This window comes from Gastrolobium bilobum, unplaced genomic scaffold (assembly GCF_033153095.1).
Source record: "Gastrolobium bilobum isolate Gb01-03AN ecotype WA unplaced genomic scaffold, APGP_CSIRO_Gbil_v1 utg11607, whole genome shotgun sequence".
Lineage (NCBI taxonomy): Eukaryota > Viridiplantae > Streptophyta > Magnoliopsida > Fabales > Fabaceae > Gastrolobium > Gastrolobium bilobum.
The window spans coordinates 73877-97903 of record NW_026898683.1 but is presented as its reverse complement, the minus strand read 5'-3'; the positions used below and the strand labels follow the sequence as shown (position 1 = coordinate 97903).

The 24027-nt window shown below is 34.6% G+C and overlaps 2 protein-coding genes and 1 pseudogene across 3 annotated transcripts; 2 read left to right on the top strand and 1 right to left on the bottom strand.

The window, feature by feature from the left end:
* Positions 1-2572: 2572 nt before the first annotated feature.
* Positions 2573-3908, bottom strand: LOC133318285 (protein GRAVITROPIC IN THE LIGHT 1-like; annotated as a pseudogene).
* Positions 3909-9666: 5758 nt separating this feature from the next.
* LOC133318284 (uncharacterized) lies at positions 9667-11183 on the top strand. Its single transcript, XM_061520281.1, has 2 exons — positions 9667-10508; positions 10595-11183. The coding sequence occupies exons 1-2, from the start codon at positions 9667-9669 to the stop codon at positions 11181-11183; spliced, it is 1431 nt and encodes a 476-aa protein (XP_061376265.1).
* A 1117-nt stretch (positions 11184-12300) lies between these two features.
* LOC133318269 (uncharacterized) lies at positions 12301-22458 on the top strand. 2 transcript variants are annotated; one of them, XM_061520264.1, is made up of 11 exons: positions 12301-12415; positions 13502-14177; positions 14957-15134; positions 15237-15465; positions 16201-16337; positions 16583-16872; positions 17658-17870; positions 17982-18470; positions 19235-19900; positions 21165-21689; positions 22021-22458. In XM_061520264.1, the coding sequence occupies exons 2-11, from the start codon at positions 13902-13904 to the stop codon at positions 22243-22245; spliced, it is 3228 nt and encodes a 1075-aa protein (XP_061376248.1). In that variant the 5' UTR covers positions 12301-12415; positions 13502-13901; the 3' UTR covers positions 22246-22458. The 2 variants fall into 2 exon arrangements, with proteins under 2 accessions (XP_061376248.1, XP_061376249.1); XM_061520265.1 differs by lacking the exons at positions 21165-21689; positions 22021-22458 and adding an exon at positions 20297-21024.
* The last annotated feature ends 1569 nt before the right edge of the window (positions 22459-24027 follow it).

The following is a 24027-nucleotide window of genomic DNA, read 5'->3' as shown; positions in this document are numbered from 1 at the left end:
TAGTAGTGGTAATTTTGGGTTTTTTTTTATAAAAAAAATTGAAATTATAGGCGTGATGTTATTGTATTTGTTTTCGCTCTGTTCAAGAAATTAGCTGTTCATGTAAGATTTCCATCTTGTTCTGTTATCAACTCTTCAAGAATTATGGGAGAAGTTCTTATCTTGAAAAAATTACAGAATTTTATTTCCTTTGATGATATAAATTATTTTATTTGTTCTGATGATCAGTTATGTTACGTGATCAGAAATCTGCTCATCCCAATTATTTTTTTATTCCATCATTATGGCACATCGACAAATTTGACAAGATTCAGAAATATATATGTCATGGCTCTTGAATTATTTTTTGAAATATCATAGTTGAATTCGTTATTGGGTATGACACGACACATTTTGTCATGTGACAGAAAATGATAAGTTCCGTTGACTGAGTTAGTTAAATTAGTTTCGCTAATTGAGTTAGTTGAACTTCATTTTTTTCCGCATAAAACGATTGTAATGTTAGGGACAGGTGCTGTTGACTTTGTTTGATGTCCTTTTATCACGTGACAAAACTTAATAAAATGAATAGGGGTGAAAGCGGACTCGGCTGAGCCGAGCTTTACCTCGAAAAGCTCAAACATATGTTAAAAAATTTTAATTTGGCTTGCCTCGAGCGTAGTACGAGTCTAACTGTTAGCCTGGTTTGATTCGTTTATAAAAAAATAAAAGGTCTAGCTTGGTTCGTTAGCCTGTTAATTTTTAACTTTCAAGTATAACCATGAATCAATTTCACAAAATACTCAAATTCTGTTGCTAAAACGAAAATAACAATTTCAACGTTCAAACAAATTCATGAATCACAACAAAACTTATCACAATTTGCAATTAAGTCACTTTCAAAAGCAAAGTATTCAAACTAAATAACATATATTTCATCATATCCGACAAACAAATCTATACTATGTAAATTAAAATAACTACATAAATCCAACAAACACATCATAATGCTTATAGTAGCCAAAAACTTCTCTTCATCTTCTCCCCCTACAAATACAATTCCAAGATTACATAAGTTGTTAAACAATTTGTAAATTTAGAAAACAAAAAACAAGAATAAAGAATAGAAAAAAAAGATTAAGAAACAAAAAATCTTTTAATAGATTCATATAGACAATCTCACATGCTGAGATATTGGTTCCTCTTACATAAAAAATAAAGTCAAATTTCTATTAAATTTTAATCAAATATAATTAAATTATAAAATAATTTCAATTGATTAAATTTATACCTTTTGTTTTTTCTTCAAGTCATACCTATTACGTAGTCAATCTCAGTCGTATATTCGTGGACGATATCTTCAACCAAGCTAATATGATATAGGCCAGCCTGTAGGCTTATAGGCCCGGCATGTAAAAAAAAGTCTATCACCTACTTTCTAAATAGGCTTCTTTTAAAGTTCAGGCATGTTCTATTTGACTATAAGTAATAGGTCAAGTCTGACCTGATATAGGTTAGGCCGTAGGCCCCTGTAGGCCGGCCCGACCCACTTTCACCCCTAAATATGAGTATAGGCATGTTGAAATGGAAAATAGTTTCGTAAACTTTGACAATTATTTTTCCTCAAAAGATGGCATTTTAGCCGTTGTAGCTCCATCATCCATGATCCTTTATTGTTTGAGACATTGATTATTGTGTCACCTTTTTGAATTAAAAATCCCTAAATGCCATGAGAGTAAATTTTTTTTGTCAAAATGACACGACATCAAACTCGTTATAATTGTCAACGAGTTTGGTTATGCCACATAGTACGTTAAAAGAAGTCACAAAATTCGTTATTAGTTGTAGCAACCTAAGTGGTCAAATCGATCACTCTGATTTCTATTTTTCAGTGACACGTGAAGGAGAGAGACAAACTCATTACAGGTTCAGCGAGTAAAGTCTCAACAATAAAAAAAATTACATTAGTATATAGCTCACTGCATATTGAGTATAGCACCTTCTTTGAGTCACATCCCAACATGTTCATCGAGTACTGCCGCGTGTTAGTCTTGTCATGTTCAACTTTTATTAAATTGATAATTAAGTTGTGATGGTCATTGCATCAAGATTTTTTTAAAATTTTTTTAACCAGAAAGGTCAAAAATTCAAATTTTCATATTACAGTTTAAAAATATGATAAGGGACGCGAACTCTAACAGAGGAGCAAGAACAGAGTAGAACGAAAGAGAACAAAAGGAAGACGTTTCTGATTATTTTTTTGAATGAATTCTCCTCAGTTACAATTGTGCCTTTAATACATTGACACCAAACTACCAAATCGTTTCACGCCTAAACCAATGACACGTCAGAGGCTAACAATTGCTACTTCAATTATCAAAATATAGGCTACTCCTAATGCTCCTAATGTAACTGCTATATTGAAATACAACTATACAATTACTGATATGCAATTGTAACACTCACTATCAAACTGCTATATTGAATGTGCCTTTAATTCTCCTCTTATACTGATATCATAACATTTCCTTCTCTTTAAAAAAATGGACCTTGTCCTCAAGGTCCAATGAAAAAAAGAGAGCTAGAAATCTTTTTATATAGGCTGCATAAAATGAATGTATACTTGGCATTGTATAACAGTTTTACCAATCCTAAACCCTGAAACTACTATGAAAGAAAATTGTGGATCTGATTCCATTGTCTAAACTGAATAGAGGAGCATTTCATCATTCACATGTTCCATGTACACATCAGAGAATCTACATCATTTCCCACTTGAAAGATTGAAGCTTGAGGCTCAAAAGAGAAGGTTAAGCAATGTAAGAGCCATTCCTTCTTATCCATCTCAGCAAATGATGTGAAGAAGGCAGTGCCTGGAAGCTCTCCAGCATTCAAAAAGTTCCTCTAACCCAGGTTACCAATGAATGATGCTTCCATCTTGGAATGGATAAGTTGCAAGTACCTGATCATGCAAAATTTTGCAAATGATGATCTTGGCTTCCCAACAAGAAATTCCATTGTTGTGATGGATTTAAGCTCATTGAACCTCCCAAGGAACCACTGTTGTTGCTTGTTTTTATTTGGAAGAGACTCATTTGGAAGGGAGAAATTAGGGAACTGGAAAGAATCAAACATCTCCCTACAAACAAAGGACTCAATTGTAAAACACTTATGATCTTTTATCCAGTAAATCACTTTCTGCTCAATAACATCAACTGCAACATCAATATCCCAACCTGAAGATCTTATTTCATCCAAAATCAACTTCACAAAGTCAATGGACCTAACCGTGTGGCAAATAACAGTAAGAAAATGGTTAGGACTTAATCCTGATATATGAAGATTATCAAGCACAAATAATGCCCCACTGTGATTTAATCTCTTCTCAGTTGACTTGTTCTGCCTATTAGCTTCCTTTAACTTCTCTCTGAGAAACATAATCTCGGAGTCCTTAAACCGCCATTTGATTGTAACTTCTTCACCATAATCTCATAGATTTTGTTAACACTCTTAAGCTCCTTTGATTCAGCTACAAGAATTGTTGTCTCTGATAAAGGATCAAATTATTTGTTCAAGTAACATTGCTTTAGTTTCGACAAGTTCTTCAACTCAGAAACTAGCAATTGATCGGTAGTTCCAATTCCATCAGGGTCAAAAGATGATTGAGCGTATTGTAGCGGAGCATATGAAGCTTTAACAGTTGAAATGCTTGCAAACAGTTTTGCAAGGAGAGCTTCTGTGGCCACTCTTTTCGGAAGCTCTTCATCATCATCTTTGTTGAAAGACTCAGACCAATCTAATGTAGTCTTACCCATGTTCCCTTCATCCTTGAAATTTGCATCAGATATAACATTCTTCAACCCATCAACTGATGCAATTCCAATTAGTTCTCTAAGATGAAAAACCTTGCCAAAACTATAGGTCAGCATTACTGAGAAGAAAGGTAAAGGTGTCGTTCGCCACAGATAATATTATCATTTTTCTCCCTTATCAATATAGTTTATTGCATACTTTTATATCAATATCAACCAAAGCTTCATCGTTTCCCAAGACATTAAGATTTGGTCGTTCAGTATTCCCAGGATTGTTACAATTAGCAGCTACATTTATTTCACCGGATTCGCCCTCTTTAGGAGGCGCGATGAGTGACTTATTTTCATTTTTTTCATGAATTTATCTCTTTAGTCCCTATAGGGCATTCACGCTTCTAGTATTGATTAGACTCAAACATATCTTGTTAAATTTTCCACTAAAGGTCACATTATTTTAAGCCACTCATTTGTGATCAATGAATACTTTTTGGCATTTGTCTTACTAAAGTTTACAAGTTAACGATATTTTGAACTTCAAGTTCAATTATACTTGTACGTGAACCTTAATGATTCATTTGATTTTTCATTCAACATGATTATTTTATTTTATAACACTTTCTTATTAGTTATTATGCTAAAATTTATTCCTTTTTTTCGGTAAGCAAAATTTATTCCTTATTCCTATATCTTAGTTGCTTGTGCTCTCAATATAATCATTTTAAATTTTATTTCGAAAGTGAAATTTCATTATTTTTTTTTCTCCAAATCTCAGTTACTTGTACTCTCAAATTAATTCCTTTCAAATTTTTTAAATTAAAATCTGATTTTTTCCCAGGATCTTAACTGCTCCACTCTTATTATTAAATTAGAGTATACTCTTTATTGAAAATAACTTATGTAATTAATTAGTAACTTATGTTTTTGTAAACTTTAAATTCAAATTCTTTAGAATTAAACATGCATAATTTTTTTATCTTTTAATCTATATTTTTTAAATTCTATCTGAGTTATGTATATATATATATATATATATATATATATATATATATATATATATATATATATATATATATAAACTTTAAACATTTATTGTTTAAATTTTTTTATTTTAATTTATACTTTAATTTTGAAATACCCGTGCATTGTTTACTGGTTTTGATTATGTAAATTATACTTTGTTAGCTTGTTCCTTTAATTAGTCACTTTTTATTTTACAACTTACACTTATCTATTCGCACATTTAAATTTTAAATATCATAATAAAAATTGAAAATGCATAATATTAATAAAAACTTATTGATAAGAAAATACGAAAAAAATGAATTATTTTCTAGTTTTCTCTTCAATTTATTTTCTTCATTATTTTTATTTACAATCTATTAAATAAAAATGTGTTATAGTTTTAAAATTTTCAAGAATAAATGTCAGAGTTATAGGAAAATCACTTTAATACAATGAAATTAACTTTAATCAAGAGTAAAAGCATTTTATGTGTTCATTTTTAAAAAATTTCGTTTTTATTCCTAAAGTTACATTCAACCCCGTTATGTATGACATTTTTTTAATTTGAATTTATAATGTATATATTAAATTAATTAATACAATTCAAATACTAAAAACTAAAGTTTGTTACATTTATAATTTGAGAAAGATTACTTACAACCTATTTTCGTTTTCAACCTCTTACAATCATATTTGATTTTCGTCAATCAAATGTTATTATTTTCGCAAATCAAACTCATTAATCAATTATTAATTTGTAATATATGATAATCGTTGATTGGTGGAAATCAACGGTTAAAATATGGTTGTAAGAGATTTTAATCGAAAATAGGTTGTAAGTATAACCTTCCTCTTATAATTTTATTAAGATAAAGTCTTTTGAAGTATACAAACATATTAATTGATAAGACCATTAGGTATTGAGTCTAATTACACACGGTTGAATCTAGTCCTAGTTGGAATATTCTGGTAGTGAAGCTTGCTATTTTCGAGATTGGTATTGGCTTCAAGAAAGATGGAATTCTGGGATAGTGTTTTGGTTTTGCAAGTTGGTGGATTTGATTGGAATAGGAGGGAGTGGGTACTTGCAAAGTACTTCGATGCTTAAATTGAATAAGTATATCAAGTATGAGAAAGATGAATATACTTGGGTCTTTGCCTCTCTAATTATGGTGTGTGGCATAACCATTCTAAAACATCCTTCAAACTATTCCCCCATTGGCCTATTTTGCTTCAAAATACACCCATTCAGAGACATATTGTGATTCAAAAAAAGCAAGTACTTCACCAAAGGCCTTAAATACAAAAAAATAATGGGGGTACAGCAGACAGTTCATACAATTCAAAAAATTGGGTACTAAGGACCATTGTTGACTATATAACAAAAACTGAACCCCTATACAAAAAACTGATCATGTTCATTCAAGCTTGTCTTGGTGGCCTAAACCCAGGTGTGGCCATGAATGCCATAAGTCTGCTCCTTGTGCCACTGCTTGTTGCATTGAGGGTTTCAGTTGACAATTGTTCTGCTGGTGGTGGGGCAGTAGGTGGTGGGCTGTTGACCGTAATGGCTTCCTCAGTTGCCTGGGACTGCCTTGAAGGTTCTCCTTGACTCAGAGGGATCTCATCTTCATGTGTGGCTGCTATGTTGACATTAACTGCATGTGAAGGTGCTGCTGCTCTCCTCCATCTCTTGCTTACATGTCTTACCTTGTCATTCTTAACCCATACAAATTGCCTCCCAAGACTTATATTGTAGTCTTTGACACCCTGTTTAAAGTGCTCCAAGTTGCCAAACTCCATTCCAAGCTCAAGCTGTACTTGACTAAAGGCCCGCTCCTCATTAAACTTGGGAAACACTTCCCTCTCAACCTCCTCATCCCCACTTGAAGGAGGAGTCTTCAATTCTTCAGAATTGTAACCATAGCCCTGATCTTCAAAGGACATATTATGCTCATCCTCTGAATCCTTTTCTTCCCTGTCACTCTTGTTAACTGTCTTTTTTTCCTTCTTTTCTTTCACCTTCTTTTTCAATGCAATTATTGGTTCATCCTCTTCATCCAGTTCATCATCTGCTTCGTCTTCAACACCCGGTGGCGGAGGCTTATAAGGCTCATCTTCTACACTGTCATATGAATCACTTGACAGTCCATTTCCCTCCCCCTCTTCATATTCATCAGCATGAGTCATATGGAAGTCAGACAAACTGTCAACTGAATCGACTAAGACCCCCTCCTCATCAGCACTTTCAGGAGGAGTTGGATCTGCAGGCCCAGCCAAAATCTCAGGAACTGCAATGCAACCATCAAAATATATGTCTATTTTGTTCCCATTACTTAAGGCAGCCTTGACCATTTGCAAAACATCATAATCCTTTTCAAGAAGATGCAACCCAACCTCTAAATCACTCTCACCAGGCTTCAACCACCACATCTGCCTACATTTGTGGTAACCATACCCCTTGAACAGAGCTTCAAGGTCACGAAGGTTTACATAGTCTGCATCCATTTCTGGTAAATCATCCACTCTCCCATTCACATAATTCAGCTTCCCTTCATCATTCCTAACCAACACACCCCCATGATGATATCTCATGACTATATACTCATCCATCTGCATATAAAACATAACATAATAATTTTTTACACTACCTTAATATTATTTTACAGTATCATACAACCAATCAATTATTATGAATATTACTATAATACTGTAACAGTCACGGTTATTTTAAATGCCTGCATTGCTGGGAGTTTTTTTTTAATCACTACACATAGCCACTTAAAATAACAATAGGGGGACCACATGCAACAAGTTCCTAAAATATTCTACCAAAGGGGACCACATAAAACAAACCCTAACCATCTCTTGCCCTAAACCGTACATGGGGGACCACATTAAGCAAAAAGACAATGACCAAAAAGGAAAGGGGGACAGCGGATAATAAAGAAAGGGTTTCTCTCACGTACCTTGCACGAAAGTCACCACACTCACAACCGTTGTTTTAAGGATCTTCACACTAAATGCTTGCAACTGGAGAAGACACATACACCAACAAAGCACCGTAAGTCACCAACCTTCATCGAAAAAGAAGCTCACGAGCAGAGGAAATGGTGGATATGGTAATCACTACTTGTTGTCTGACTGTGTTCACCTATGAAGCACGGATACGGCTAAAAAAAAAATTTCACGTATCGGATTCGCGTTTTAAACGGGTACGCTTTGCAGACGTTATTTCACGTATCAGAAAAGTCAAAAAATTAATTCGGTCAAATGGCAAATTTTGTAAAATTTTAAAAAATAAAGGGTGAAGATTTTAGCTTAAAAAAAGCCCTAAAACTAGATGTAACTCACTATATCATCGTCTGAAACCATTCTCTCAAATTGAAATCTGACTCGTTGTCTTTGCTGGCTGCTGGTCGCCTCTGCTGCTGGTCGTCGTCTGCTCGTTGCCTCTACTCGTCGCCTCTGCTGGTCGTCGTCTTTGCTGCTCGTTGCCTCTGCTCGTCGCCTCTCGCCTCTGCTCGTCTGCCATCTCTGCTCTTCTTTCATCTCAGCGCGTCCATCTCTGTTGGACTTTCAGTTAGTTTTTTTCTAATCTCTCTTTCGTTTTATTTGCTTAGAATTCGTCTGCCATCTCTTTCGTTTATATGTGCGTTTTATTTTGCCGTTTATGTGCGATTGTGAGTTTCATTTTTTTTATATTTGCTTCTTTTATTTTTTTCTTTATTTAATTTCTTTTGCTTCTGCCATTTTGTTCTGTTTTGCCGTTTTATGTTTTGCTTTTATTTTTTGCTTTTTATAAATTAAAAAGAATCATGATTCTGCCAATTTTTATTTTATATGATTTAATTTTTAATTTTAATTTTTAATATCATTCTATATTTCTTTATATTTGCCATTTATGTGCCTTTTCTTTATATATTTTTTATATTTGCTGCTTTTAATTTTTCTTTTTAACATGATTTTATATTTTCTATTATTAAATATGATTCTGTTTTTTTTAATATGATTATGTTTGTAAATTATATTTTTTGATTTTAATTTAATTTATTATATGATGTTGTTTATGCTATTTTTAATCTGTTTGCAAATTATGTTTTTTTAATTTATTTGTAAATTCTGTTTTGAATTTAATAGAATGGAGTCAAACATAAATGAAAGCAGTAGTTCAATACAATCCAATGTACAAGTTGTGGACACTGAAGTTGAAAACTCGAACAGACCATTGTGAAGGTATGTTACTAGAGTTGAGGATGGAACAAATGATGGAGGGAATATGAGTTGGAAGTGTAAGTTTTGCCAACTTGAATACAGAAGTTCATACACAAGAGTAAAGGCCCATTTGTTAAAGATCAAATGTAAAGGGATTGGAGTGTGTAAGAAGGTTAAGCAGGCATCTTTGATGGAAATGGGAAAACTGGAAGAGGAATATTCTGAAAGGGTGAAGAATAATGCACCGAGATCTGTTCCTTTACCACCCAGTAACTTTTCAACTACAGCTAGTACATCTGCTAAAAGAAAAATAAGTGATGAAAGAACTACAAATATGGGTCCTGTTGAGAGGGCTTTCAATATGGGGGAGCGGGAAGAATTGAATCATATTATTGCTCGGATGTTTTATTCTGTTGGATTGCCATTTCATTTGGCAAGGAACCCGTACTTTCAACAAGCATTCACTTATGCTGCAAGTCATAACATTTCAGGTTATCGGCCCCCTGGCTATAACTTATTGCGAACTACTCTTTTGACTCAGGAGAAGGATAATATTGATAGGTTATGTATCCCTGCCTGATCTCTTTGGAGATCAAATGGTGTGAGTATTGTCAGTGATGGATGGAGTGATTCCCAAAGGAGGCCAATAATTAATTTCATGGCAGTATGTGATGGTGCAATCATGTTTTTAAAAAATGTTGATTGTTCTAGTGATACGAAGGATAAATATTTTATCTTCAACTTGCTAAAGGAAGTAATTCAAGAGGTTGGGGTGGAGAAGGTGGTTCAGGTAATAACGGATAATGCTGCTAATTGTAAGGGTGCAGGGCAGCTTATTGAGCAAGAATATCCGACCATCAGTTGGACACCATGTGTTGTTCAAATGTTGAATTTGGCTTTGAAGAACATTTGTGCAGCCAAAAATGTGGAGAATAATGAGATTACTTATGGAGAATGTAGTTGGATATCTGAAATTATTGGTCATGTTTCAACAATCAAGACTTTCATCATGAGTCATTCTATGAGATTGTCCATGTTTAATGAGTTTGTGTCATTGAAGTTGCTTTCTATTGCTGACACCCGATTTGCTTCTATGATTGTGATGTTAAAGAGGTTCAAGTTGATAAAGGCTGGCCTACAAAACATGGTCATTTGTGAAAAATGGAGTATTTATAAAGATGATCATCAAGGAAGGGCAAGACTAGTGAAGGAGAAGATATTGGATGATGAGTTCTGGGCAAATATTGATTACATCCTTGCTTTCACTGCTCCCATTTACGATATGATCAGATTTTGTGACACTGATAAACCTTGTCTTCATTTGGTTTATGATATGTGGGATGCGATGATTGAGAAGGTAAAGAATGTAATATACTTGAAAGAAGGGAGGATGAATGGTGAGTCATCAACGTTTTATTATGTGGTGTATAAAATTCTTGTGGATCGTTGGACCAAAAGTTCAACTCCTCTTCATTGTTTGGCACATGCTTTGAATCCCAAGTAAGTTTCTTATAATTGTAACTTAGTTTAATAATTCTATTAATTGAAACCATTTTGACACTTGTAATTTTTTTTCTCTTTGGTAGATACTACAGTGATCAATGGCTTGCTGAAGATCCAAATCGAGTTTCTCCAGACAATGATGTGGAGATTAATTTAGAAGTAAAAAAGTTTTTCAGGAGACATTTTTCTAGTATGGAGGAAAGGGCTACAGTAAATTTGGAGTATGTCAACTTTGTTCAAATGAAAGGAGATTTTAGAGAGTTTGAGGCTATTGAAAATCGATATACAATGAATCCCAATGATTGGTGGGGAGTTCACGGTTGTAGTGCACCTTTGCTTAAAAAGCTAGCTTTGAAACTCACTGCACAACTCTCTTCTTCATCGTGTGCTGAACGCAATTGGAGTACTTACTCTTTTGTGCATTCTATGAAGAGGAATAAAATGGATCCCAAACGAGCTGAAGACTTAGTTTACATACATAGCAACCTTCGACTCTTATCAAGAAAGAGTCCAAAATATAATGAAGGAGAAAGTCAATATTGGGACATTAGTGGAGATGCAGTTGATACCTTTAATGATGTTGGAGCTTTAGATGGTGCTGCCCTTTCCCTAGATGAGCCAGAGTTGGAGGCAAATATTATTAGTAGCACTCCATATCCACATACTAGTTGATGTTTTTATCAATTTTGTATGGATAATCTATTAATTGTGCTTATGATTTTCCTTTTATTATATTTTGTTAATGTGAAATACACTATATATTTTAAAAAATATTTTTATACTAAGACGTATCGGGAACGTATCGAAATATTAGTATTTTGAAGTAACGTATCGACATCGCGTATCGGGAACGTATCGAAAACGCCGTGTCGGTATCGGTGCTTCATAGGTGTTCACTGAGTCAACAACAAAGGATCAACAAGACTCTCTTCATCAAACGACGTCGTCCCCTTCTACTCACTTGAAACAGCCTTCGAATCAAATACGACGTCGTTCCTTTCTCTCTAGGTGGCTGTGACGTTAGTGACTCAGCCACTTAACGTTCCAGCTGGCCTCCGTCAAGTGGGCCGTCACGTTCCATGTAACAGAAGGACAAACGTGTCTCTTTTTTTCAAAAATTAGACACTGAAATGTGACTTTTTTTTACGTGGGACTAAATTGTGCCTCGTGATTTTCAGGGACTAAAAAGAGTATTTACTCAAAAAATAAAAATAAAATAACTCGCTTATGAAACCAAACACGTCATGAATATTAATTCTTTATTATCAAGATCTGAAAATTTACTCCCTCGTGCAACCAAACACATGTCATGAGTATTAATTCTTTATTATCAAGATCAGAAACTTTGCTTTCAGTGACGTCAAAGCCATGCTTTTTGAAGGTGTTAATAGAGTTGGCAATGGCCAATGGCATCCACCCAATGCTGAAAAGTGTATTTTTTTTTGTTGGAAATAAAAAAGTGTATCTTTAAAAAACAACCGAAGATAAGTATTTTTTATCTCTATTCTTATTTTTTAATAAAGAAAAGTGTATTTCAATATCGGGTCCTCAATCTTTACAACACGCATCACCCTCGTCATCTGCCACGTGTCATTCGGAAAGACACCCCTGTTTTGCGTAGGATCACGCAGAGCTTTGCCGAAGCGACAACTCAGACGCTGTCGTTTACGCTTTCGCCAATCTCCTCCGAGTCAGTGGCGTTTTGGTCCAAATAAAACATTCACAGAATTACGAAACTACCCTTACGTTGTTTCTCTCTCTCTTTCCTGTATGTTATGCCATTGTTCTAAGGGTATATTCTCAGTTTCAGTAACAGAAATCAAGCATATTAACTTCTCAACTTCACGCTCAAATAAAGAGAGAACATACTTTAATTCTCAACAAAGGCTATGCGTTATGTGTATGTGAGTTTAATTAAGCATGTATTTCTCATTATATCTTCATTTCTCTCTCTCTCTTTATTGTGTATGGTTTTTATTGCTTTTTCGTTTGTTTTGATTTTTGGCTATCTGGGCATCTTCATTTTGGTCTCATTTTCCTTTTTCTGTGAAAAAAATTATATCTTAGCATGGTGGGTGGGTGATCCTGAAAAAATGAATAAAAATGTTTCATGTGGGTAGGTGTTAATTGCTGTTTCTGTTTCCAAGCCCTTCTGTTGTTGTGATTCTTTTTACATTAATGGTTTTTGGATTATTTTTCTATACTGTGGGGGTGTATGGTTTTGATTGGTTGGAGTTCTCATTTTATGTGAAGTTTGTGTTTTTGTTTTTGTTTTGTGTTTACTTGGCCTGGTGAAGCTGGGAGTGTTTGTTGTTTGGAATACTATGTTTCTGGTGAGGTTTTGATCATTTCCTGATTCAATTGTTTGATTGTTGTTGCTTTTAAAAATTGTATTTGTTGGAGTGAAAGGGATGAATGAGTTTTATACTCTGCATTGATGTGATATGAGACTCCTCAGAGATCAAGATTAATTAATTGATATTTTTTCCCCTTTTTCAAAGTTTGCATGTCGATTTTTTTTTTAAAAATTAAATAAGGGTTTGCATCAACGGAGAGTTTTTTATTTCTATTCTAGTAATCTGCGTGATGATTGTCACATTATTCGTGTGAACTGCTGAGCCTATAAGCTGCAGAATTTGGTATTCTACCTGGTTTCAATCCACATTTTTTGTTTTTGTTTGAGGAGTTCATCATCATCTGATGATACATTGTGATCTTGTTGTGAAATTGTAGTTAGAATGCTCTGTACTTCTATCATCGTTTTGCTTTGAAACCTTTTATATGTTTTCTCTGCAAAGGAACAATTTAATGATGTCAATTTTAAGAGTTATTTGATTAGTTGTTTGTTATTGTTATCTTATTTTCCCTGAATGATACTCTGTGTACCAAGAGATTTTTGGTGCCTGTGTATGTTTGCATGACTCTCTTCCCTTAAATCTTATTATTTCTCCACAAGGTTTTGCTTACTAACAATAGAACTGCAATATCAGGGTTGCTGTTTATTATAGCAGATTTCTTTGTGGCCCATGAACCGTGCTGGGATTTGTCAATGGCTGCTGCAACTTGTTTGTGTACACGATAAATATGGTGGTGGTGATGATGATGATAGAATAGCAGAGGTTCAGTTCTACTTGTTAATGGATCTCTCTTGTTGAAATTTTGATTACTATATAATATTAGCATGGATTAGAGAGAATCAACTGATAGACTCAAGGGCCAGAGTTTATTATTAGGTGTTCAAAAGTAGTCTAGTGGAGTGAAATAGTTTTAGAGAACCTGGCTCTTGACATTATGAGGTAGTAGATTTGAGGAATATAACTGCTAAGCCATTGAGTGGGGTGACCTTTGAGATCTAAGATAAAATATCGTGAAAGATAACATTCTATAATTATGGAATTAGCTGTTTTTCCGCAAGTACAAAAGCAGAATTTGCAGACACCGGGTCACAAAATTTTATCGGCTTGGTCCCAGAAAGATCTGTGGCTTGTTGTACGGGAAGGATCTCTAACTGATGTAGAGTTGGTCTTGGCACTATTGAAGAAGAGTGGGGGAAATATCAATTCAAGGAACGCCTTTGGGCTGACCCCGCTTCATATAGCAACTTGGAGAAATCACATTCCCATTGTGAGGAGGCTTCTCGCAGCTGGTGCAGATCCTAATGCCCGAGTATGAATATCTCTAGTTTCTGAATTCTTACAGATATGCATGTGGTTTTTTCTATAAGAGATGTTAGTTTAGTTATATCTGTGACATTTACTTCATAATTAGTTCTCTACACTTGAAAAAAATAATTGTTTATTTGTTACAACTTTATACAAATATTCTATGTAAACTGTGCACATTAAATGTTGCTAGATAATTGTTTTACTATTTTTCTGGGATGTTTCCTTAACTGAATTCAGAAATTTATTTCAATATCTATGCATAAAATAAAGATTAATTTAAAACTTCATGAGATCAAAACTTCTCTGGAAAATATTTTCTGTTTGCTATCATTGAATTTTTGTTGCATTGATTAATGATATTTTGTAAAAATCTCTCCTCAATTTTACTAAGATGCCTAAGTCATTTATATTACTCCTGTAAGTTTATGAGCTTTAAAATGTGGTGATGACAGAGATAAAATATTTTTGTTCTTATAAAGCTCATTGAGACAAGTTTTTAAGGAAGTGAAATGTCCATATTTGTTTTTTTAAATTTATGGAAGTTATAATTTTTTCAATAGTGAGTTATTTGTTACTTATCAATGTTTTGAAAATGTTCACATTATTTTGTACTGAAGATAAGCTGGAATCTAGGAAGTTTGTAGACTCGTATAGCTAGAGCCTCACAAAATTGGATCTGTCTATTTCCTGGGGTCTGCTTTAGCTTAAGGCTATTTTGGATTACTTCTAATACTTTTATCTCTTAGAATCCCTTAGTGTTGAAACTTGTTTCTTTCTCAGGATGGAGAATCAGGATGGAGTAGCCTTCACAGGGCTCTGCATTTTGGTCATCTTGCTGTGGCGAGCGTCCTTCTTCAGCATGCTGCCTCTACTACACTGGAGGACTCTAAATATAGAATACCTGTAGATCTCCTATCTGGCCCTGTATTTCAAGTTTTTGAAAATAAACACCATTCAGGTATAAGTTCTGTGCTTTGACTATTTTGTTATGATTCAGATTGTTATTGCCAATAGAAAGTAGATGCCTAGGTTGACAGCTTGATTTTTTGTGCATCTTTAGTGGTCACCGAGGTCTTTAGCTGGGGAAGTGGAACAAATTATCAGCTTGGAACCGGAAATGCACATATTCAAAAGTTACCATGTAAAGTTGATTCGCTTCATGGTTTGGTGATAAAACTGATTTCTGCTGCAAAGTTCCATAGTGTGGCAGTTACTGCTCGTGGGGAAGTTTATACTTGGGGATTTGGAAGGGGGGGCCGTTTAGGGCACCCTGATTTTGACATACATAGGTATATGTTCTGTTTCATTCAATATGATGTCAGATGCACTTGTTTTCTGTTAGCATTGGTGTTATCATGTATTGAATATTTCATCTGTGTGATTATCAATATTTGCATTTAATATATGTAGAAACACTTTGGATCAAGTCAGTTCTGTAATAGTATTGGGTTCTAAGTTTTCTGTTTTCCCCTTCTCAAATACCATGGATGAGAATCAAGTTGATCATGTTGCTGAATGCTGCTTTTCTGTAATGAAAGTTCATTATTTGAAATGGTCATCAATACTTTTTGTATACCTAAAGCTCATAGTTGAATTGTTAGGCTGTGATGTGGAATCTGCATTTTGCATGCTCACTTATTTTAATTGGCTGACTAATTTAATCACTTTGTATCAAACTTTTTTTACATGACGTTGCACTGCCTTTCTATTTTGCAGTGGTAACTAAAATTGATTTTACATGACAGCATAGTTTATTATTCTAATTTTGAAGAAGAAATTAAAAATGCAAGAATTAACTAAATTGTTTTTTTTTTTTCAAGTAATTCTTTATCAACTTTGCAGATAAGAAACTTGATTGAGATCAAGAACTAATGAGAACTGTTTTTTTAATTGGTGTTCCTGCTAATGTTTTAACAGTGGTACAATTCTTCTAATTTTGTATGGGCGAGAGGAGTTTATCCTGAAATATATTTCTTCTTTTGAACAACTTTCAATCAGTTTTCATATTATTGTACTTATTGCAGTGGTCAAGCTGCGGTCATCACTCCTCGCCAGGTGACTGGTTTGGGTTCCCGTAGAGTGAAGGCAATTGCTGCAGCTAAGCACCATACAGTTATTGCTACTGAAGGTGGTGAAGTATTCACCTGGGGATCCAATAGGGGTAATTTTCTAAATACTTACTTGACTGTAAATTATGCTACCAAAATATAGCAGTATCCTTGCCACACCTTTAATTAAGTATTCTTATTTTGTAGCAATTATCATTTGCTTAGTTGCAGAAAAAATTAGGTTATCTTTGCTTTGCTCTACAGTGTGAAAATATATTACACAGAAAAGGGTTATATTTTTTCTGGTCAGTTATAAATTGCTTTGCCATCATTATTTTCTAAATTCATTGTTGTGCAGAGGGACAACTTGGGTACACTTCTGTAGATACACAACCCACACCTCGTCGAGTGACCTCTTTAAGGGCAAAAGTCATTGCTGTTGCTGCAGCAAACAAGCACACAGTTGCAGTTTCTGATTTGGGTGAAGTTTTTACTTGGGGTTGCAATAGAGAGGGTCAGCTTGGTTATGGCACCTCAAACTCGGCTTCAAATTACACCCCACGTGTAGTTGAATCCTTGAAGGGAAAGAAATTAACCAGAGTTTCTACTGCAAAATATCATACAGTTGTATTAGGATCTGATGGAGAGGTAACTCTTTGCATATTGTTAATAACTCAATTTATTCTAATCATAAGAAAATTATAGTTACAATCAGCATAGCCTTAGATAAAATCAATTTTATTATGGTGATTAATGCCTTGCCATGAAGTTAATGACTTGGTAACAGTCTGTTGTTGCTAATGAAATTATTGTTATAAATTGTTTTGTTCTTTACTTGAATGTCATTCATCATCAAGCATGCTGTATTTCAGTTCTTATTTGAATCTGATCCCCTCCTGTTTTGTAGCTGAAGTGTAACTTCTTCTCTTTCCCTTCCAATTTTGGTCTATGAGACTTACTTTAGGAGATACTCATTTCAAGCCCAACCCAAAAGTAACAGTTTCTGCTTTTTATTTTTGATAGGAAAAAACGTATTTTTTGAAAATGTATTAAAAAGATTGAGTTGTCGCAAATACAAAAATACAAGGGCTACGACATAAATTATGGGGCAGGGCCATGCATATGGGTCTTTCTAACAATCTTGTATAACTACTTAAAAATATTCTTATGTGTATAGATTTGGATCATTAACATTTTAGGGAGAGGGATTAGACCTAAGTCATGGGTCATAAATAATTATTCTTAATGCTTTTGCAAAATTATGTTTTAACTTGATTATTCTTTGGCGCATGTATATGAGACATAGTTTATCATGTTTTACTAATATTTACTGAATGATTGTAAATAGTAGTCGTCAGGGATTTTTTTTCTTATCAACATCAAAAAAGCTTTTAGTTTTCATCTTTCATGTTCTAATTTACCTTGCTTTGTAGGTATACACTTGGGGTCATCGACTTGTTACTCCAACACGTGTGGTTATTACTAGGAACTTGAAGAAAAGTGGAAGCACTTCTGTAAAGTTTCATTGCATGGAACGACTTCATGTTGTTTCTATAGCTGCAGGAATGGTTCACAGCATGGCTCTTACGGATGATGGTGCATTATTTTATTGGGTCTCCTCGGATCCTGATCTTAGATGCCAACAGGTTTCTATTTACTGAATTTCTATCTTTGCTGATGTTCTGGTCATCCTGAGACAAGTATGTTGATTAGAGACATTTCTATCCTTTTTGTGTAAAAAAAAAATTTGTATACAGTTATATGCAATGTGTGGAAGAAATATGGTGAGCATATCTACTGGAAAGTACTGGACTGCAGCAGCTACAACTACAGGTGATGTTTATGTGTGGGATGGAAAAAGTAAGGATAAGCCACCAGTTGCAACTCGGTTGCATGGTGTAAAGAGGGCTTCTTCAGTTTCTGTTGGTGAAACACATCTACTGATTGTGGCTTCCCTCTATCATCCTGTCTATCCTCTCAACTTGATTGAAAATTCTCAGAATCATAAGTTGAATAACAGGGATGATGTGGAAGAGTTAAATGAAGATATTTTGTTTGAGGATATGGGATCCAATAATATTATATCTGGTCCACAAAATGATGCTTTTGGTCGGAGATCCATTCCCAGCTTAAAAAGTCTTTGTGAAAAGGTAGCAGCAGAGTGTCTAGTAGAGCCAAGAAATGCCATACAATTGCTTGAGATTGCTGATTCTCTTGGAGCAGATGAATTGAAGAAGTATTGTGAGGTACTGATCTTGACTACTGTACAAAAGTATTTGAAATAATATAAACTAGATGATGCACCTGAAATGCTGGTTTCAATTGTAGACAGAAAATTTCATATAACAGTTTTTTTTTATTCATTTTCTTTTTTAAAATCCTTAATGCTGAATATAAACTGATTTTAAACTGCAACATGTAAAAACTAATTTAAAAAAGTTCCTTAAAAATAGGAATGGGTGTAAACTGATTGGTCTTTGTGTTTAATTTCTAATGGTAGTTTTTCCTTCTCTACTTTAGTTAAAGACAAATATTGGGTGTTGTGGAAAATAAAGAGACACCAAATAGGGGAATTCCCTTTCTCATATTGTATAGTTTTCCTAATAGAGCTTGTGTTCTTGCTTGTTCATATTAATCATATGATAATTGCAAAAAATAAGCCTTGGAAACAATTTCGAGCTTAAGAAAAATTAACCATTTTTGTAGTTAATTAAGCTAATAAATGGTTACTCATTGACCACTTTAAACATCATTAACCAATTATTAGTTGTTCCTAAACTGAATATTTTTAGTTTTTACCTATATTTCCTTTCGTGTAATTTTCCCTATAATGTTTCTTTATTTTCAAAGTTGTGTTAAGTGGTACAACATATATTGATCAAAATAAATTCTATCTGATGTTTCTTCATGTGAGAAGAATTAAACATTAAACATAAGTGGACTTTCTGTTATATCTCTTACCACGGTATGGTGATGTGATCATACTAAAGCAGATTTTTATTGATTTCAGGAGATTGTTTTGCGTAACCTTGATTATATATTTACCATTTCATCGCATGCTGTGTCTAGTGCTTCACCAGATGTTCTGGCTAATCTTGAGAGGTCATTAGACCAGAGATCATCTGAATCATGGAGTTACCGTCGGCTCCCAACTCCAACTGCTACTTTCCCTGTCATCATTAATAGTGAAGAGGATAATAGCGATATGGAGTTTCAAAGGAATTGTGACAAACCCATGTCTGCATTGAAGTTGGAGAAAGGTCAAAGAATAGATTCTTTTCTGCAGCCCAAGGATGATCCCGATCAAGGAGTCTCTAAATTAGTTCGAGCTTTAAGGAAGAAATTGCAGCAGATTGAGATGCTTGAAGCTAAGCAGTCTAATGGATATATTCTCGATGACCAGCAGATTGCAAAGCTTCAATCTAAATCAGCACTTGAGAGCTCACTTTCAGAACTAGGTGTTCCTATTGAGACTTTGCAGAATAAAGAATTGTCTTCTGTACTGCCAGAAAGGAAAAGTAGTAAAAAGGATAAACTACTAAGAAAACAGAGGAGAAAGAGTGGCAAACCAAGTGTAGAGCAGACAGAACTCGAAGCTGTTTATAATAACAGTGAAATAATTCCGGAACTTGCAAAGGACTTGTTGGACATTGGTGACTTGCAGATTCTTAACAAGGTTGGTTTCTGATTGCATTTTTCATGTTAGATAATTGCCGTTTCTTGGATTTTCACCATTCCTTCCTTTTTCCTTTTTATGTTTTCTTTTGGGGGCAGGGATGATGGGATATTGTGTCAGTCTTTTTTCCATGTAAAGGTTTGTGATATGATATCATTAGTTGTTTGTTCTAGTTATCCAGCACAATGCTATGGCAACCATTCAATGACATTGTTTAAAATTATATTCTCATTATATTTCGTTTCTTGCTGCTATTTTCTTGTGTTAGAGGCTTCCAGCAATGAGCAGTTGTGCACTAGATAAATGCAGCTATTACTGACCAAGTTGACCTTATCGTAGTGTTACATTGATCCTTTTCTTATTGGTATTTTCCGCTGATAAGTGTCTTGTGTTTAGGCTAAAAATGGTGTCTGAAGGCACTGTTAATTGACTGATTGGTCCATATCCATTTGTGGTAGTATGATACAAGGACGCTCCAAAAATTTGCTGTGTATCTATATTGTATCCATATCCTTATCAGATATGAATATGATACAGAAGCTGCCTTTTTTTGGCGGGTTCGTGTATTCTTTTGACAGACACATGAAAATGTTCGGATTCTCCAGGTGAGTTTCTTTGTTCTAGGTCAGGTTTTTGAACTTTGGCTGAGGGTGTGACTGGGGAGGGGGATTCTGTTAAGGAGGGGATGGACAGTGAGTGAGAGGAGAGAGAAGCACAAAGGGGATTTCGAGCAACCTGAGTGAGGAGGGGAAATTCTGAGGGATGGAGATATGGTGAATGACAATGTTTTATTAATTTGATTATGATGGTAGGGATGATAATGTATTATTAGAAAACTCTATTAATTATTGTGTCAGATATAATTCTCCAACTGTATCCATGCAACATCATGAAGACCTGGCTTGGGATTGCTTCACTAAGTAAATTAGTCAAATCAGCTTTGAGCTTATATGTAGGTTTGTAAAAATTAAAACTGTCATTCTATAAAAGTATATGTGCTATTTCATATCTTTATTTATTGGCTATATGTTTATTTAAAAGTCATTTGGTCCTTTTGTGGAACCAAGATAAATTTAACTAGTTAAACATACCAAGGACGCTTGAAGAGATTTTGAATTGGACGAATGCCCTTTGCATATTGAAAATGATTTATTATCATATTGCGAAGAACAGTTCATCAGGAAGTTCATGTTATCACGAAGAATTAGTTGCATGGTTCCTTTCACATATTTTGTTGCTTAAAACTGTAAGTTTTATATGATAGGTGGAAGATGATGCCATGTTTGAACAAACCGAAGCTGATCAAGGTGCAGAAGATTCAGCTTTTCTGGTGCAGAAGAAAGATTCTTTAGAGATACTAAAAAATAACGGTCAATCACCGAAAGTTTCTAAGAAGAAGAGCAAGAAGGGTGGGCTTTCCATGTTTTTGAGTGGCGCTCTTGATGATGTCCCGAAAGAGGTGGTTCTTCCTCCACCAACACCAAAAAATGAGAGTCCTGCATGGGGTGGAGCCAAGTTTTTTAAGAGTTCTACTTCTATTCGTGAAATCCAGGATGAACAAAGCAAAATCAAGCCAAACCAGAGCAAAGAACCTGTAGAAGATCTTCCAGGTTCTGGCAGTGTGGGAAAAATAAAGTTGAGTTCATTTCTTCCTTCCAGCCCAATTCCAGTTTCCTCAACTTGCACTTCCCAGGCATCTGATGGAGAAAGAAGTACCCCTCCATGGGCTGCTTCGGGAACCCCTCCCAATCTCTCTAAGCCATCTTTTAGGGACATCCAAATGCAACAGGTTTGTGAATAAGGATTCCTTTCATGTGTTTTGTCTTCATGCTCGTTTGCTGTGAGTTTTTCTTTTTATAATGTTTACTATGAACCAATGGGTGAGAGGGAGAGTTTGGAGTACTGGTAAACCTACGGTGACTGAGAAGTCGCCAGTTCAAATCCAGTATAGGCTGTATACAAGAATCGCCCTCACCCCTACCCTAGCAAGTTAGGGTTTCGTGGAGTGGTTTTGTGGTGTGAACCAATGGTTTAGAATTTTTTTGTCCCATTTTGTCCAATGAATATTTTATTTACATTTGTTATTTTGTTGCTAATCTGAATTGTCTGATTGTAAACAGGGAAAGAAACAACAGAGTTTTTCCCATAGTCCAAAGACTAGAACAGCTGGATTTACTATTGCTTCTGGTCAAGGCTCACCATCTGAAGCCACCGGTTCAAACCGCTGGTTCAAGCCAGAAGTGGAGACACCCTCCTCAATTCGTTCTATTCAAATTGAGGAAAAGGCTATGAAGGATCTTAAGCGCTTCTACAGCAGCGTTAAGGTTGTCAGAAAGCAATCTTAAGGTCATATAGTGTATTTGTTAGGGTAGCATGACAGGCTCTTACCCTACTCATGTGCTTTTATTTTTTTTCTTACTGTTTTTCTGACTTCCAGTTTTAGTTCATTGACTGTAAATTAGTCTGTACATATAGTTGTACTGTACATTCATTTCTCTTTTCAGATCAAAAGTGTTGAATGTAATTTCTAGTTGACTAGGTGTTTTTCATGTTGGAAACTGGTCAATAATGATCTTGCCTTTGATGTCAAATAGCAGAATGGGGTACAAACTGCCCTTAGTTCAAGTGATCACAAGGATCAAGAATGTAAGAATAAGAGAACACTTGAGCCAAGTAAGGGCTTTGCATGTTCCCACATTATAAGGCCATTGCATCTATTTCCAACACCTAACCTACAACGGTGACCCTTTTGTACTGTCCATAAGTTCTTCCATAGTGTTATAGTGATGCCCTATCATTCACCGACATTGACACGGGACACGGCTTGACACGTTGACACGTTAATTTTAACACGTTATATTTTGGCACGTTGGGATACGTTTTGATACTAAATAAATTTTTTAATATATATAATATAATTTGTATTTAATACGTATAAGAGTCTATAATAAGTCATATAACCAATCAAATATTTAAATTTCATAACATAAATATAAATAAAAATAATTTTTCTTACTTTATTAATTTTTCATGTCAAATTTCATAATAGAAAAAAATTAATTTATAAATTAATTTTTTTATATTTAGTTAATAAAATAAAATTAAGATTAAAAAAAAAAAGTGTATCCGAGTGTTGACCGCGTGTCCAAAAAAGTTAACTGCGTGTCGAAAAATCGTGTCGGAGAATTGACCGCATATCCGAGCGTGTCGGAGCGTGTCCGACACACAAAAATTTGAAAATTTTCGTGTCCATGCTTTCCAAGTGATGCCAATTGTTCATATTAAATCTTATTTATTTATTTATTTTTATAGATTTATACTATTCTGCCCGGGTTTGGTTAAGCAGCGTTAGTTTGAGAAAGCATGAACATGTAGTCGTAGATGTAACTTGTAAGGGAAGGAGGAGGTGAAATACAAAAGGTTCGCTAAGCGTTATTATTATTCAAACTAGAGTGATTATGTTGTTATTACTTTTTTTTTCGTTTTGTATTGTTTGTGTGGGTGGGTGTGTCATAATCAGGACATGATTTATCACCTTATTTTCTTATGGACAATGATTTGGTCTAAAACATCTTATGACATTTTTTTTTTTTTTTGGTACATTGTCAGGAGGTATCATCATTCAACCTTCTCCGGGCACCATGCCCTCGGGGTACGGTCCGTTTGGGCTAGCCCCTCATTGTAACAGCGGGTGCACTAAGCTTCGCAAGCGGAGAAAGGACGAGACTAATCCCCCAACCGAAGATTTTTTGGCTTATCCTCTGGCCCCCAAAGATTTTCTAAGAAACTGCTTGAGGCAGGGTTTGATCCCTGCACCAAGCAATCCCTTGGGAGCTCAGCTGCCAACTGAGCTACCCTTGAGGGTTTCTTATGACATTTTTTTGTTATGTTCTTTTTTGTTTTTTTGGTGAGGTTTTATTACTTTCTTAACGTTTGAACTTTCTGCTTTATTTCGGCATTCTACACTTTCAAACTTTATCATATGCGTAGTATGGCGAACGTTATGTTACGCATACGATAAAGTTTTACAGTATGTATGCATTTATTTATGCCAAGGCCCTTAAAATTGACAAACATACGTTTTTTTTTTTTTTTTTTTTTGCTAAAGACTATGTTGGGTTAGGTTT